The 17239-nt window shown below is 50.5% G+C and overlaps 1 protein-coding gene across 5 annotated transcripts in view; it reads right to left on the reverse strand.

The window, feature by feature from the left end:
- Positions 1 to 17239, reverse strand: part of myt1la (myelin transcription factor 1-like, a) — a 32904-nt gene that overhangs the window by 11146 nt on the left and 4519 nt on the right. For all 5 annotated transcript variants that reach the window (XM_017302140.1, XM_008396970.2, XM_017302136.1 and 2 more), the window contains 18 exons: positions 17058 to 17091; positions 16859 to 16921; positions 14511 to 14923; positions 13547 to 14147; positions 12290 to 12675; positions 11682 to 11816; positions 8997 to 9087; positions 8648 to 8758; positions 8079 to 8299; positions 6337 to 6590; positions 5982 to 6191; positions 5631 to 5758; positions 5249 to 5317; positions 5109 to 5171; positions 4948 to 5031; positions 4616 to 4837; positions 4443 to 4534; positions 4262 to 4365 (listed from right to left, as the gene is read on the reverse strand). In XM_017302140.1, coding sequence (XP_017157629.1) covers positions 4262 to 4365; positions 4443 to 4534; positions 4616 to 4837; positions 4948 to 5031; positions 5109 to 5171; positions 5249 to 5317; positions 5631 to 5758; positions 5982 to 6191; positions 6337 to 6590; positions 8079 to 8299; positions 8648 to 8758; positions 8997 to 9087; positions 11682 to 11816; positions 12290 to 12675; positions 13547 to 14147; positions 14511 to 14923; positions 16859 to 16921; positions 17058 to 17091 — 3281 coding nt within the window. The remainder of the gene's footprint in view (positions 1 to 4261; positions 4366 to 4442; positions 4535 to 4615; positions 4838 to 4947; positions 5032 to 5108; positions 5172 to 5248; positions 5318 to 5630; positions 5759 to 5981; positions 6192 to 6336; positions 6591 to 8078; positions 8300 to 8647; positions 8759 to 8996; positions 9088 to 11681; positions 11817 to 12289; positions 12676 to 13546; positions 14148 to 14510; positions 14924 to 16858; positions 16922 to 17057; positions 17092 to 17239) is intronic.

A 17239-nucleotide genomic window follows, 5' to 3' on the forward strand; every position in this document is an offset into this window, starting at 1 on the left:
CTGGTCACTGGTTTCTGGTCACTGGTTTCTGGTCACTGGTTTCTGGTCACTGGTTTCTGGTTTCTGGTCACTGGTTTCTGGTCACTGGTCACTGGTCTCTGGTTTCTGGTCTCTGGTCACTGGTTTCTGGTCACTGGTCACTGGTTTCTGGTCACTGGTTTCTGGTCACTGGTTTCTGGTCACTGGTCACTGGTTTCTGGTTTCTGGTCACTGGTTTCTGGTCACTGGTAACTGGTCTCTGGTTTCTGGTCTCTGGTCACTGGTTTCTGGTCACTGGTTTCTGGTTTCTGGTCACTGGTTTCTGGTCTCTGGTTTCTGGTCACTGGTCACTGGTTTCTGGTCACTGGTTTCTGGTCTCTGGTCACTGGTTTCTGGTCTCTGGTTTCTGGTCACTGGTTTCTGGTCACTGGTTTCTGGTCACTGGTCTCTGGTCACTGGTTTCTGGTCACTGGTTTCTGGTCTCTGGTCACTGGTCTCTGGTTTCTGGTCACTGGTCTCTGGTTTCTGGTCACTGGTCACTGGTTTCTGGTCACTGGTTTCTGGTCACTGGTCACTGGTCTCTGGTTTCTGGTCTCTGGTTTCTGGTCACTGGTTTCTGGTCACTGGTTTCTGGTCACTGGTTTCTGGTCACTGGTCACTGGTTTCTGGTCACTGGTTACTGGTTTCTGGTCTCTGGTTTCTGGTCACTGGTTTCTGGTCACTGGTTTCTGGTCACTGGTCACTGGTTTCTGGTCACTGGTTTCTGGTCACTGGTCTCTGGTTTCTGGTCACTGGTTTCTGGTCACTGGTTTCTCAGTCAAGCTGGTTGCCAACCTGAGCCCAGCAGGTCAGTCAGTCCTGGTGGATCTGAACTTTGGTCTGATGGCTGAAATATGAGAAACTACAGACTGACAGGAGGAACCAAAGAGCCAGTAAAGGCAAATCTTCTGAAGTCGGGATATAATTAATCTCATTTCACATAATTATTTATCGCGGTAGGATTTGTTAAAACGTACTGAAATATATTTGTCCTATTTGATGTTTGTTGTGACGTATGCTCACAAAGATCGAGGTAATTAGTCCAAGTTTATCATTTATTGAACGTTCAGAAACCACAGCAGGTGTGATGAGCCACAGCAAAGTTAAACAAAGGTAAATAACCTGAAAACCACTCCTACCTTTTTACTCTCTCTCTTTGTCGTTTATTACATTCAGTTTTTATAATTATTCTTTTTTAATGGATCTTGGTGAATATTTTTGATAAGCCTATCAGAGGAGGACGTGCTGCTCTCAGCGTCCTGGCGGCGTTCAGTTTGTCACCTGCAGAGATCGACTCAAAACCTTCCGCCATCGACGTATCGGGCACCTCGGATCTACTACATACCACAGCTGTGTCCGAATTCACGGTCTGCATCCTTCGAAGGACGGATTTGTAGGCCGATTACGTCACAGCGTGGCGACAACACGTCATATAGCGCTTAGCGTTAGCTTCCACTAATACTGTGTGTCGTCATTCTTCATTACGTTATAAAACTGGCGCTAAAACTCGAGTCTCAGATCACAAGTCCAAGTCAAGCATCGGGTCTCTTGTGTCTTTAGTCTCTGGTGGGGAGGAAAGTGTCCAGGCGGCGTCCTGACCAGGTGACCAAACTACCTCTGGGTCTGTTCCCATCCAGAGAAACGTCGCTCTGCTGTCTGGAGACGGAGGCATTGCTCAGCATTTCCTCTCCTCAAAGCCGTCCAGTGCCAGCTGGAGGTCTCCGCTTATTCAGGCCAAACGTTAATGCCGTGCGCTACAGTGGAGCCGCCAACCTCCGTCCGTCTGCAGCTGGACCTCCGAAGGTTTTTGCAGAGTCTGAGGCGCCCTGACTGGGGGGGGATCTGATGTACTCCATGCAACAGAAACCAACTGCAGAACGGGCCTGAACTTCATGAACCCAAACCATCCTCCAGAGATAAAAACCATCCTCCAGAGATAAAAACCATCCTCCAGAGATAAAAACCATCCTCCAGAGATAACCGGGAGGAACACGGAGTGAAGCAACCTCATTACAAACAAACGGGCATTTCTGCTTCAAGCTTCAGCTGTCAGGTGGACAGTCCAGTCCTCCATGTTTCCCCAGAGCTCCCCCTGCTGGTGGTGGTTCTGCAGGAAAACATGGTTGGGTTGATCAGGTCCAGATGGATCCCAATAATTCCTGGTGAGGATTACCGGATTACCCAGACAGCCAGATTACTGGGGATAATCTGAATTACAGTTTTCACACCTGCAGTCCGTTTGGACTGAGACCAGCGATTGTTGTGTTCACATCAACTCAAACAAACTGGACCAAAGCAGGAAGCAGACCAGAGGTCAGAGGTCGGATGTTGTAGTGAAAGAAGAAGGTTCACAGATCTGTGGATATCTGTCATTTTCAGCGATGTCTACACCAGAGAGCAGGAAACGTTGAAACAATGTTCAGAAGGGAATCAGCCCAGATATAGAGAATAATTTAAAACGAGGTAAAACCCGATCAATAGTAAAATGGTCTGATCAGCGTCTGATCGGGTTTTACCTCGTTTTAAATTAATCTCTATATCTGGGCTGATTCCTTTCTGAACATTTTCTTGTCTGTAATAATATTACAGACAATATAATATTATTATTGACAATGTTTCCTGTCACACTGGGTGTTGACATAAAACCATCTGCAGTCACTGCCAGCAGGGGGCCCTCCCGCCAGCAGGGGGCCCTCCTGCCAGCAGGGGGCCCTCAGGGGTCCCTCTTGCCAGCAGGGGGCCCTCAGGGGTCCCTCTTGCCAGCAGGGGTCCCTCAGGGGTCCCTCTTGCCAGCAGGGGGCCCTCCTGCCAGCAAGGGGCCCTCCGGCCAGCAGGGGTCCCTCCTGCCAGCAGGGGTCCCTCCCGCCAGTAGGGGCCCCTCCCGCCAGCAGGGGTCCCTCAGGGGTCCCTCTTGCCAGCAAGGGGCCCTCCGGCCAGCAGGGGGCCCTCCGGCCCCTGTCTACAGGTTGGTATGTCTCAACCACGTAGCCCCTCCCTGCTGGCCCGGTGCAACCTGTTTCTGAATGTAATTCCACTCTGAGAACTTTTGTGGTAAGTTTGGCGACATTATTTTTATTTTAACTGTTAATTGATAAATAACTAGATTGTTTTGTGACTCTGCTCCAGCTTGATGGGTAAATATAATTATATATGTCAACTAACATTAAGATAAATATTAATGAATATTCATTAGCGTGTCCTAATTAATGTACTGAGTACATGGGGAACCATACGCTTTGTTTGTTCTATAACCACTATTTAATATTTCAATGTGTTTCAGAACGTTTCTAATGTTCATCATCTTTCTAACCCTTCCTCACTCTTATCTCTGTGTCTCAGCAGTTTGACAAAAAGCTGACTGACTGCAGGGAAACTGAGGAAGTGGCTTCATTAGGCGCCGCAGCAGGAGGAAGGAGCCAAGGCACCAAGGAGCCAAAGCACCAAGGCGCCAAGGAGCCAAGGCGCCAGGGTTAGGGGTTTGGCTAAGGGTTAGGGGTTAGGGGTTTGGCTCCTTGGTGCCAAGGTACCAAGGAGCCAAAGCACCAAGGAGCCAAAGCGCCAAGGAGCCAAGGCACCAAGGAGCCAAGGCACCAAGGAGCCAAAGCACCAAGGAGCCAAAGCGCCAAGGAGCCAAAGCACCAAGGAGCCAAGGCACCAAGGAGCCAAAGCACCTAGAAGCCAAGGCACCAAGGAGCCAAGGCACCAAGGAGTCAAGGCACCAAGGAGCCAAGGCACCAAGGAGCCAAAGTGACGCCAACCAGAGTCGGACCTGTTACCCCAACTGTTTCTTGGTTCTTACAGAACAGGCTGAACCTCCTGGACCTTCATGGACAGTAGAAAGGAGTTAAATATGTTCATAGCTCTGTGCCTCTTTTCTGATATAAAATGTTATATTAATGTCATGTTGTCGTTTTTAAGCTTGGAAATATGTAATTCTGAACGACATGATGCCATCGTCTGTGTTTAAAACTGTTTCTCACCAGTGAAGAAACTTGATGGTGTTGTGATGAAGAGCAAACATGTAGATGAAGCAGCAGCGATTCCTGACTCATTCAATATAAAACCAGCTGAATGTGCATCTAGATCCACATTCAGCTGGCGGTTGAATCAAGAGTCAGTTACGGTTCAAACGCTGATTCAGCATGTGAGTAGTTTCAGTGTCAGGCTTCAACGAGGACTCGCTGTTTCAACGCTGCTTCTCTCACATTGTGTTTCTGACGCTCAGCAGGTAGAGACTCCTCACCTGAGTCCTCAGTTTGATCATATCCGACTCCACTTGATTGTTGGACTCATTCAGATCTTTGATTTCTTCATCCAGCTGTTTGATTTCTTCATCGTTTTCTATTCCTGAAACACAAAGTTCCACCCAGGTTAGGGATTCTGGCTCAGCTCCGGGTCGATCCGCTCAGAGGTTCTCGTCTGACCTTTGCTCGCTCTTTGTTTGATTGTCAGCATGTCCGCGCTGCTCATCCGGGCCTTCTTCATGGCCGAGGAGGTGCGGGGACAACCGGAGAGACTGGGATACAAACAGATGCTGAAAACATCTGGATCAGGCGGAGCAGCTGGAGGACAGCAGCCGTCTTTATTCCTAACTCACCTGCGGTGGGTCAGGAAGCTGCCGCTGACGTGTCCGGAGCCGTCGCAGCCTGGCGTCGGACACGTCATCCCGTCCGTCTTCCCAGCCTTCCAGACGAACTGCGAGCCGTTCATGTAGCTGTCTTTCTGCCTCTTGGCCGCCAGGGGGCAGCCTGACGCGCTGCGGTGGGAGGCGTACTTCCCCGTCACATGACCCTGTCCGTCGCAGCCGGGGACCGGACACCTGGGAGGAGCAGCAAACAGGAAGCAGCATTCTGTCTTTCAGCTGGAAAAAGCTGCCCCCTGCAGGCTGGAGGCCAACTCGACACCACACTCTGACATTCAGACGCTTACTTGATGGGCTCCTGCTCGTCCTTCTCCTCTTTGCTGTGGAGGATTTTCACGCCGCTCTTCTTGGCTCGAGGACAGCCGGAGAGACTGGAGGACAGGAAGAGGAAACGGCCGGAGTGAAAAACCTGCAGAGCAAACGCTGGTGCATGTGTTGCTCTCTGTACCTCCTGTGGGAGGCGTAATTCCCCGTGATGTGTCCCGATCCGTCACAGCCCGGCGTGGGACACCTGGTTGGCAAACAGCGCCACCAACAGTCAGCCAGAGGAACTACAGCAGAGCTTATCAGTTTGATTTTAAGACTCACTTCAGTTCTTGTGAGTTGGACGACATCAAACCACGAAGGTTCTTATCAGCGATCTGGCAGCTGGACAGACTGCAGCAGCAGAAGAAGAAGAAGAAGAAGAAGAAGAAGAAGAAGAAGATCACTGTAGAGTCACTGAATACAACCACAACTTGTACTAAGACCTGGACCAGCAGGATCTACTCCACAAGATCCACTGGGAAAACACCAGTCAGATCCAACCAGTGGATCTTCCAGCTGATCTGTGGTTCAGATTCTGTTGCTATGGAGCAGCCTGGGCCCGTGGCTAGCTGCTGCTAACCGGGTCGGGTTATCGGTGGGTTGGTAGAGCAGCAGCCACAGTCAGTATCCAACATGACGCCTAGCGGAGACACTGCAGCTTTACCTCATCAGCTCCTTCTTGCCCTCCTTGCAGGGCGGGAACTTGTGGTGCTTGGGGCTGGGCGGCGACACCTCGGCCGGGTACCGTGGCTCGTCCAGCAGCTCCTGGAACGGGTCCAGATCGTCCCTCTGCTGCAGGGCGACAGATAAAACCAGAACAATGCTTTTATTTGTAAATGTTACAGTTTCAAACTAAATATTCTATTAGAAAACAAAATATTTAGCTAGCAGGCTAAACATTTAGCTGAAGGTCGCCCAGCAGCTGACATTTCTGTGAACATGGAGGAGTTTGTTCCTGCAGACCAGATGGTGCAGTACCACCTCTGCCCTCAGGGGGCAGCCTGCGTCGGCGTACCTCTCTGAGCTCCGGCTCGTCTCCGGGCCGCTTGGTGAAATCCACCGGCAGCTCCCAGCAGTCGGCGTCCAGCTGGAAGCAGCGACTGCTGAGCAGAGCCTGGCGCTGCGGCGACATGGGCTGCAGCGGGGTCAGCACCGCGCCGCCGCCCTCCGGCCCGCCGGGCGCACCGGACGGCTCCGCTGGGCCGTCGTCCTCCGCCCCTGGGCTCTGAGGGACAGAATCATTAAAACCCGTTACAGCCGCAGCCTTCTGAACCAGAACCGCTCTTCATGGTCATCCAGCAGGAACTAAACAGCCCAAAGCACAAACAACATAAGACAGGTAGGCGGCGCCGCTGCAGCCAGGGCCTCACCTGGGCCAGCAGCTCCAGGGGCTTCGCGCCCAGGGCGTTGGGCAGCTCCCGGCAACGGGTGGACAGGTTGAGGATGGCGGTGGCGGCCATGTGGGCGGCCTCCATGTCGTGGGTGTAGTCAAAGCTGCTCTTGCTGCAGGTGCTGCTGGCGCTGCTTCCCCCCCCGCCGCCGCCGCCGCTCAGGCTGCTGCTGCTGCTGGGGGCGTAGCTGGTGGTGCTGCTGGCCGGGCTCGACGTCTTGCAGTACCGCTTCGCTGCAGCGCCGGAGACGGGAGAACAGACACATGGCAGAGCAGGGAGCCGGAGCCAGAGCGCTCCGGATCCCATCCCAGGAGCACGGATCCACCGGATCCACCGGACCGGATCCAGTGCAGTGGATCCACCGGATCCACCGGACCGGATCCAGTGCAGTGGATCCACCGGATCCACCGGACCGGATCCAGTGCAGCTGATCCACCGGACCGGATCCAGTGCAGCGGATCCACCGGACCGGATCCAGTGCAGTGGATCCACCGGATCCACCGGACCGGATCCAGTGCAGTGGATCCACCGGGCCAGCAGAACTTGCCGGTTTCCTAACGTCACTCTGTTATGGAGTCTAAGATCCGAACATTATCACAAAGAAAATGTTTCAAAAATGTTTAATTTGAAAAAAAAAAAAAAAAATTCAGAAAATGAAAAGCTGTGGCGCTGTCTGCCCTGTAAAGTTCCTGTCTGTGTCCCGGTTGGTCGGAGCGTTAGCGGCTAACGAACCAGCGCTAACCTCTTCATGCAGGTTCAGGTGAGGAGCTTTCGCCTCTCCTCGTGGTCACGCTTCACGCTGACTATGGATTATTTATATTATTTTATTATTATTTCTCTGGCTACATGATGCATCAAACCTACCAAATGCTTTGTCCACTTAGCTAGAGTTAATGAGCGAGGAGATCAGGAAAACTCGTCCCTTAAACTTGAGCAACCAAAACAGTTTCTGTGATTCTTATTAAAACTCAACAGACAGAAATGTTAGAGCTACTAGAGCCACGTTAGCAGCATTTCATTAAATCTCTCATTTGTTGCCCAGTGCAGCAGTTTAACTCATCCTGCAGGGCCGGTCCAAGGCTGATGGGGCCTGGGGCAGAATCTGACTGAGGGGCCCCATCAGCAGCTCTAACAGCTTCTGTGTTGGATTTAATCTGGGAGAGGAGATTGAGTTTGAGCTCAAAGTTTAATCTTTGAGCTCAAACTCAAAGATTAAACTCACAGCATCAGATTGTTGCTATGGTAACAAAACCATAGCAACAAAAGTTCAAACTTTTACAAAGTAAACTTACCAGCTCTTTAAAATCTTATATTTAAACGATTTAAAACCCTTTAATCTATTTATGCTGAAACCATTAAATCAAACTTAGCAGCAGCGATAATCTGAAGGAATAAATGTTACATTTATGTATCTGTGTTAAAATATCAGCCTTTGTGGCCCCTGGAGCCCTGGGGGCCCCATGGAGCCGCTGGCTAGTTGTGGGTTTAAGTATCGTTTCACTGGAGACGTTTTCCTGTAACATATAATTACAAAGTCATGTTTTTACAGCCGGCAGGTTTACTGGGGGACCTGCAAACAGACTGAAGACCAGTTTACTCTCTACTGTTTATCACCCAATTTCATTATAATCTAAGTGACTTCATTGCAGGGTTCCTATAATGTCAATAAAGATGATTATTAACGGGAAGTGACGTCTGTTCAGGCAGGAAGCGGTCCTCACCGTCGTATCCCTTCGGAGAGACGTCCCGCCCCTGCAGGGCCTTGGAGGCGGGGCCTCTCTTGCCGTAGCCGGCCTGCTGGCCGTCGTAGCCGCCGTAGTCGTAGCTGGTCTTGGAGTATTTCTCCAGCTCCTTGGTGAGGTTGGAGCGCGGCGTGCTGGTGGGAACGTTGTTCTTGAAGCCGTACTGAGGAATCTCCAGCTGCTTGACGAAACACATCGGCCTGAAACGGGAAGAAAACACGGAGCGCTGCTGATCCTGCCAGGAAAATGGATGTGACAACCTGACGTGATAAGTGATGTTTCTGGGCGATGAATCGTCCCAGACGTTATCACAACAAGCGATAAAACTGTTGATATCAAGGTAATAACGGAATAATAATTCAGCTTATTCTCAAAGATCAGTAAACTTTAACCTCTGTCTTGGAAAACATTTTAAACATCCAGAATAAATAAAACTAATAAAATGAATTATGAAGAAAATGATCCTTTATTGTCTGGTTTTTGGTAGAAAATGATTGACTGTGTGACGGATTGATTTATTGATCCCCCTCCCGGAAAGGGGGCGGTACCTGAGGACTCTGTCTGACGTCTGATTGGTCTTGGCGCCGGCGTCGGCAGCGAAGGTTTTCTCGTGGACCTTGGCCATCTTCTCTGCGGCAGCGATGGGACAGCCGGACAGACTGACGGAGGGACAGACGGAGGTTAGACTGCAGGACAGGAAGCTGGACGCTTCAGACAGGAACTGGTCCTAATGGTCTAACTGGACTCCTCCTGGTCAGGTTGGTTCGCTCCCTGTGGACGAACGGTTTAAACTTCCGACACCCTGGAATAAAGGGATTAGATAATCCCACCAAGCCAACATGGCGAACAGAAGCCGGCAGTTAGTGATGCATCATCAGACAGGTGAGGCGGACTCACCTGCGGTGGGAGTTCCTGTTGCTATTGACATGCCCCCGTCCAGAGCAGCCAGGAGTCGGACACTTTAACACATTTTCATACATGGCAAGGACTTGAACAGACAGGAGAGGTGAGAGAGACAGCGAGGGTTAGGAGCAGACAGGAGACTCAGTACGGACCGCCGGGCATGCTCAGATCACACCAAGATGGCCGACCAGGCGCCACGACCACAAACACCATGAGCCACACTGGGAGATATTTACTGACCATCAGTAGATATCTGTTCTGGGGCTGAACCGCTTAATCCTGCATAATCTGATCCTCAAACGCTTAATCCAAATTAATCTAATCCCAAACCGCTTAATCCTGCATAATCTGAACCTCAACCGCTACCCCGGAATAATCTGATCCTCAAACGCTTAATCCAAATTAATCTAATCCCAAACCGCTTAATCCGGAATAATCTGAACCTGAACTGCTTAATCCAGAATAATCTGATCCTCAAACTCTTAATCCGGAATAATCTGATCCTGAACCGCTTAGTCCAAATTAATCTAATCCCAAACCATTTAATCCGGAATGATCTGATCCTCAACTGTTTAATCGGGAATAATCTGTCTGACTACTGTTCAGGAAAACAGAAGGTTACCCAGAAAATCCAGAATTTCTTGGCTGTACCTTAATTTTTTTGGGGTTTTTCTTGAAATAATTTCCAAATGACAGAAAATATTGTCAAAAAGTTTCTTTCATTTCAATCTTGTCTTAATTCACATCCACATAAACAGAATCTGTGAAAACATTCGTAAAACAAGATGGCTGCCCTGACCGCTTTGACATCACTCGTAACTATGGAAACCAAAGGAGTGCAATGGTGCGAAATAATCCAGATTTTCCTAATATTAAATCTTCAAAAACAATAAAGACGATTTATGGTCCAGCCCTACATCTGATCCAGAACCGTCTGACCCAGAACCATGCTCTGTAAATATCCTGGTTCTGGTCTGGAAGCTTTTGGATTTTTCCGGGAATCAGTTGTAGTGTCTCTGAACGTTCCCGTTTCTACGCCTGGAAATCTGGAAGCAGATATCTGGAGTTTTCTATAGAGGGACATCAGACGTCTGACCCGGTCCGATGCTCCAGATCTGGGAGTCCAGAACCTGAGAGTTTCCCAGAAAGGAAGCTCGGCATGAAGCTACCGGGCCCGTTAAGGAATCTCGATCTGGAATATTCCTAATAGAACGGAGGGAATCTAGGAGGAATTAGGGATGTCCTGCTGAACTGGACTGGTGAGGCAGTTAGCAGTGAGTTAATCCAGAACCAGCAGAACCAGAACCAGCAGATTGCGGAGGAAATGCAGCGTTGGGAAACCAAAGAGAATCTAAATGTTCTGGAGCTCCCAGTAGAAAACCGGTTCACACGGTTCGTCATGCAGGAGCAGATTAGCTGATGATGGGAAGTCAGCACAACACGACACATGAATCCAGATTTAATCTAGATTTAATGTCCAGCTGACGTCTCAGATTTGCTCCTGATTCATGCTGATATTTTCTGATGGATGAAACATCAACCAGCCGTGAGCAACAGGAACAGCGATGATGGTTCCTTACACACGGCGACTCGAATCCTGAAAGTCAAGAGTTAGCAGCAATAATCTGGATTATTTACCCAAATCAGAGGTTCAGGTTTCAGTCATCACCCTGTTATTCATTTATTTATAAATGTCACAGTTCAAACTGAATATCTAGATAGCATGCTAAATTTTAGCTCCATGCTAAATATGTAGTGCTGAGCTAGCTAAATGTTCAGTTAGCTTAAAACTAAAGCTAAATATTTAGCTAGCTACAAACTAAATATTTATCTTGAAACTTAATATTTACTTTGGAGCTAAATTTTTTGTTTGCTGACGAAAACTAAATAAATCTTCAGTTTAAAAATGAATATTTAGCTCGGAAACTAAACATTTAGTTTGAACTGTGACATTTATAAATGACTGAATAACAGGGTGATGACTGAAACCTGAACCCGATTTGGGTAAATAATCCAGATTATTGCTGCTAAGTGTTGAGTTTTCAAACGGTCTCCTGTGCTTCCAGACTCCAGAAGGTTTCCTGCTAGCTGCTCTGGAACGGATTCCTGATTTAAACCTTCTCCTGTTTCCGAACAGCCTGAAAACACAACAAGCACTGATGGTTCATGCAGAAGCCAGACGATGGGTCACCAACATGCCAACACCTTTGGACCTGCACAGAATCATCCGACGGCTCGGAACACCTCCAGGTTCTGAGTCCGTTCCGAACAAAGCTGCTGGGCCACAACGTGCAGCATTCATGGTTGTGATTGGCACAGAGCAGAAATCATCTGATTGGCTGGGTAAGGACCGATGGGCGGAGCAACAGTAGCATCTTACTACTGCTGATTCTTCTGGCAAGCTAATTGGACTTTAGTTCAGATTAGGAAGGTCCGATTAAAACCTGAGCAGAATTCCTGAATGTGATCCCTCGGAGCCACCTGGAGAACCGGGTCCTACCCACGATCTCTGCTCAGTTTCCCCCAGGACCTCGGAATAAAAGGCCTCCAGCTGGAGCATCCAGGGACTTTCACCAGCTGATCCGTTTGGTTTCATCAATCAGATGATTTCTGACTCTGAGGAAACACCCAGCATTCCCACAGAAACACGTCAGGCGGATAAAAAGCAGCAGCACCTACTTTCAGGCGGGACCCGGTCTTTGTGAGGACACCCGGACAGGCTGCGGTGGTGCGGGTACAGACCCGTCACATGACCCGTGCCGTCGCAGCCCGGCGTCGGACACTTGCTCTCCTTCTTCTCTCCTCTGGAAGAATCTGGAAACAATCAGAAGCAGAAAGGTCCAGTGAAGACCGGCTTCCATGCGGAGCAGCCGTGTACCGGGCGGTAGCAGACATTCAAACGGCGGGCAGCTCTGGTTTGGGTTCTGGTTCTGTTAGACGGCATGGCGCCGGGTCGACACCTCTGAAGGATTATGTTCTTCGAACCATCCAGGAGTCGTTTCAGCGTTTTCATGAACTGTTAGAGCGGGTCGGTACTGTGTCAAAGGTTTCCCAGCAGACAGGTGAGAACCTTACCTGGTCGACAGGTGAACTCTACCTGGTTCCACCCGCTGCAGGAACCAGGTAGTCAAGCTGGCCACCATACTCTGCTCAGTCACTGTTTGTTTGTTGAAGATCAGCAGCAGTAACTCTGAAGCTGCGATCAACGTGTGGCTCAGAACCCAAACACAGCTGTCCACAGTTTGGATCAGAACCGTCCTTGGGTCAGTCAGTGCAGGTGTCTCTACCTTTAGGGTAGTACGCCCTCTTCAGCCCGTCCGGGTGCATCCTGGACTTGCGTTCCTCAGCCGCGATGCTCAGCCTGGGGCTGTGCTGGTCCCGGCGGGGCATGGCGTGCTCAGGCACCCCCCGGTCCCGCATCACCTTTGCCCTCTCAGACTCCAGGGCGATGGCCTTCTCCAGCAGCGACAGGTTTCCCTTGGCCATGTCGAACGTGTCGTCGGAGCGGTCTGAGGCTACGGAGGTGGTGTCCTCGTCGCCCTCCTGGCTGCAGCTGTAGCCTCTGGATGCTGGACTCAGTTGCTCCTCCAGCTTCATCAGGTTCAACATTTCCGAGTAGCTGCGCTCCAGCGGCCGGGCGTCTTCCTGAACTCCGGTTGGATAGCTGTCGTACCTGAGAGAAGCACAGGCAGGTTTCAGCAGCTCTAGATCAGGTTCCTTAGACAAAGAAGCAGTGATCTGAGTCCTAAGCAAAGACTAGAGGAAGAATGGCTTGGTGGAACACCTGAACCCATCAGGGATTGTTCAGGTAGGGAAGGCCCAACTGCGACTAGCTTTCCAACCACCAAACCACCGGGCAAGATGTACATTTCATCCAGCAAGTTCTTGGTCTTCCCTGGAGTCTTAGTAAAACCTCCATAGGGAGGCAGTCGGACCAAACGCCTGAACCACCTGAACTCCTTTCAGAGGTGAGAAGCAGCGGTTCTGCTCCTCACCTGGTCTCTAAGGCTGAGCCGAGCCGCTCTCCAGAGGAAGCTTTGGTTACTGATAGGGATTTTTTGGTATTATCATTTTGTTGTTACTTTAGTTCATATTCAGTCTAATGTTAGTCAGGTTAAAGTGTTCTCTTCTTTAAACTGYATGTGTGAACTGACCTGGAAGTCACAGCTGCCTGTTATCTTCATGTGAAACAGTTTGATCGAGATTTGAACCGGGCTCAGATCATGGGTCAGATGTTAAATTGTTTTACGACCTCAGCTGTTTCCTCTGCTGTCTTATCTTGCCTTTCCTCCCTCTTTGAAGTTTGATAATAAAAGACAAGCTGTACCCAAAGATTGGCAGAATGCTCTGTGAACGGCTCGGAGGAGCTGACAGAGTTTTTCTCCTTCTGCAGATGCTTGGCTAAAAACTCATATACGTTGTCTGTGGTTCTCTTTTTCCATGTAGGTTTCAGAAAATACCTATCAGTTACTAGTTTTGGCTACAGGTTGATATTATGTGATGTAGATCATTTGTTGTGTTTCCTCTACATGACCTGGTCTTACCTGTTCAGGTGTTGCAGCACCTGCTGGTCCACTGCTTGTTGAACGTAGTTACTGTGCAGGAGGGGTCGGTCCGACGGAGGCGTCTCGCTCAGTTTTCGGGCCAGATCAAAGCACTGGTTCCTCAGACACTCCAGACTGCTGAGACATATCTCCTCTCCAGCTCCCTCCGTTTGACCCCTGACCCCCGGCCCCCGCCCATCATTCGCCACAGCGCTCTCTGGGTATCCGTCTTCAGGCAGCATGGCGCCGTGACCCTGAGCCAGGAGCTTCAAGGAGTCCACAGTCTCTCTGACCACATCGCTGTCCAGGTCCACGCTCAGGTCGCCCTGCCTGGCGTCTGGCTCGCTGCCGTCATCTTCATCATCATCGTCGTCTTCCTCCCCGGCGCTGTTGGACGAGTTGCTGTTGATCTCGGACTCAGTCATGGCCTGGTAGGCGGCGTCTTCCGCGATCTTACCGAGGTTGAGCAGCGACTTGGCCACCAGCTCGTCGTAGTTCTCGTACTCCTCTCTGGGGGCGTTTCCGACGGCGCAGCTGTTGTTGTTGTTGTCCTTCTGGATGGGGAGGAGCTTAGACTGTCCGCTGGGTTTGTACTGGTTCTCTGCAGGAAAGGGTCAGGGGTCAGGGGTCAGGGTCAGCAGCAGGAAACCACCGTCTACAACAACGACGCAGTTTGATCCAAAGAGAAACAACTTCCTACTGATCGGCAAGAGATTACATCACAGATTACAGAACCTGTGAAGGCAGCGGAGGTGCAGCCGGGTTCTGGAGCAGCAGGCCAGAACCCGGCCTGCTGCTCCAGAACCCGGCCTGCTGCGCCAGAACCCGGCCTGCTGCTCCAGAACCCGGCCTGCTGCTCCAGAACCCGGCCTGCTGCTCTAGAACCCGGCCTGCTGCTCCAGAACCTCACCTTTCATTCATTATGAGATGAACAGATTTAGGTCAGAACCGGATCAGAACTCACCCTGAAGCAGAGTCCGCTCCCCTTCCTCCTCCTCTTCTTCCTCTGCCTCGTCCTCCGGCTCTTCCTCATCATCACCATCATCTTCGTCTTCGTCCATCCCCTCCTCCTCTTCCTCCACTTGTTCTCCTCTTCCTCTCGTGTCCGTACTCTCCAATGCCATCCTCTCCTCTTCCTCCTCTCCATGCTCCTCGTTGTCCTCGGAGAACTCTTCTTCCTCGTCTTCCTCTCCCTGCCCCTTCCTCTCCTGTCCTACCTCCATGGTTTCATAGCTGCTGAAGGCTCCGCCCCCCTGCTCTTCCTCCTCCTCTTCCTCTCCCAGGCAGGGAGCGATGAAGGGCCTCCTCTTCGCCGCCGGTTCCTGGGTCTGTTTGTCCAGAGCCCTCCTCTTCTTGGCCAGCGGACAGCCGTAGACACTGCAGGGACACAGAGGGAACATTTGGGAACATTCGGAAAGTTATTAACTGGATTCATCAGGAAACCATCAGCTGGAAGCGTTTTCCCAGACAGGAACAGATCCGACAAGAACTCCTCCTCCTCATCCTCCAGGTGTCGTCCAGCTGCTCCGGTCTCATTTATTTCACCAACAATATCTATAACCTCCACACGCTGCAGTCAGAACCCTGGACCCGGACGGTACCAGAACCCTGGACCCAGATCAACAGGTGATGGGTTCTGGATCCTGAATGAGTTTCTGACCTGGAAGTCCAGGTTCTGCGAGCCGAACCGTCAGCAGCAGCAGACACAGTCGGGTCGGTACCAGAATCTCACTGAACCGCAGCTCTGGCTCCTGTTGCCATGGTTACCTGCAGCCTAATTAGAGCTGACAGGGGTTATTTTCCATCGCCACGGCGACACGTCTGCAGCAAAGTTTTAATGAAACCGGATCTGGAATGAGACTGAGTGGATTCAGCCGATCTGATTGGTTTTCACCGCAGGGGGGTGACGATGGTGGTTACCATGGAGACAGATCCTCTGCAGCTTCCAGAGGGTGCTGTCACTATGGCGACATCCTCCAGAAAAAACTGGGGGCAAAGATGGGGAATCGATTCAGAAAGAGTTACGGATGAGATCCAAATATTATAAGACCAGCGTGAAGCGTGACCATGAGGAGAGGCGAAAGCTCCTCACCTGAACCTGCATGAAGAGGTTAGCGCTGGTTCATTAGCCGCTAACGCTCCGACCAACCGGGAACACAGACATGAACTTTACAGGGCAGACAGCGCCACATGGTGGACAGCGAGTTGAGATGTAAACGCTGCACATGTTTTGTTCACAAACATAAATCATTCTCATCGCTCCTCTGAAAGCGACTACAAGTTATTCCTGCGGTCACATAGAGCTGCTCAACCACAGCTAACAGCAGGTTTAGACTCCTACCTTGATGTGGAGTTCTCTAAAGAATCATGATTCCTCACAGTGGCTGATGTAAATATCTGGTCAGTCTGTGTCCAGTGTGAGTGAGTGAGGCAAAGCACAGACGCTCCAGCGTGTGATTGGTCCGCTCTGCCGCTTTAAGTGCTTCAACTATAAACCATCTTTTAGGAATAAATTTGCTCCACCAGTGAAACACTGAGAGCAACAGAGACGCTTTCAATACAGGTTAAAAAAACAAGTTTAATAATATTAAATTATTATTTTCCTAAAAACAAAAACAAGCAACGCTTGGACTGGCGGGGGGCTAGTAAGGCCTGGCGGGCCACCAGGCTTATGATGCACTGGGGGAAACCCTGCCAGCCTGTCCTTCTGTCCAGCCTGTCCTTCTGTCCAACCTGTCCTTCTGTCCAACCTGTCCTTCTGTCCAGCCTCAGTTAGCTTCTCTCACCAAGCAGCAGTTTAAAGACTCTTTATTTCTTGATCTTCATCAGCAGAGTCTTCCTCGTTACCTAAGCAGTGAAATGTTTCGCCATCTGAACTTCCTGACCTTCATTACCTCTGAACGCTTTGTTGTCCTGAAGCCCCTGAACGCCTCCTCCAGCTTCTCACGGCTCAAACCCAGAGCTTCATGCAGAGCGGCTGCTGATGTCAGACCAACCTGTCAGGGCGAAGCTTCCAGATCCACAACAGGAAGAAAGAAAGACTACCTGCAGGATGAACTTCCTGCCCGGAGCTGCAGCTCAGAAGAAACATTCCTGACTTCGTCTGAGAGGCCTGCTCCACCTGCTGCTTCACCAGGGAGATCCTGGTGAAACGGTGGTTTCCTGCTGCTGACCTCCAGCTACACAGGCACCATGACCAACTGACAGATCATTTCCAGCTAGAAACTGAGTTAACAACCAGACCACCAGAAGAAAACCTCTGGATCAGACTGAGCCATGATGATGATGAAAATGATGGAGGGCAGATCATACCTGCGGTGTCTGGCATACTTCCCACTGACATGGCCACTGCCGTCACATCCAGGGGTCGGACAGCTGAGGAGAAACAGAGCGTCACAACACGGCAGCGACATCTGGATCTGGACCAGAGTCTGGAAACACCTGGACCAGAAACATCTGCAGGAGTACACCGATGAAGAAGAGTGATGAAGATCTGCAGACGTTTCCTTACCTGAACAACTCCTGAGTCACTGCTTCCACCGCGGCTTCAGACAGAAACAGAGATTCAGGAAGAGGAACTGAAAAATGTCCCATGTTCACAAGGGAGGAACTAACGGTTCAGTAACAGGAAGTAATGGCTCAGCAACAGGAAGTAACGGCTAAGTAACAGGAAGTACCGGTTCAGTAACAGGA

The sequence above is a fragment of the Poecilia reticulata genome, linkage group LG21, assembly GCF_000633615.1.
Source record: "Poecilia reticulata strain Guanapo linkage group LG21, Guppy_female_1.0+MT, whole genome shotgun sequence".
Taxonomy (NCBI): Eukaryota; Metazoa; Chordata; class Actinopteri; order Cyprinodontiformes; family Poeciliidae; genus Poecilia; species Poecilia reticulata.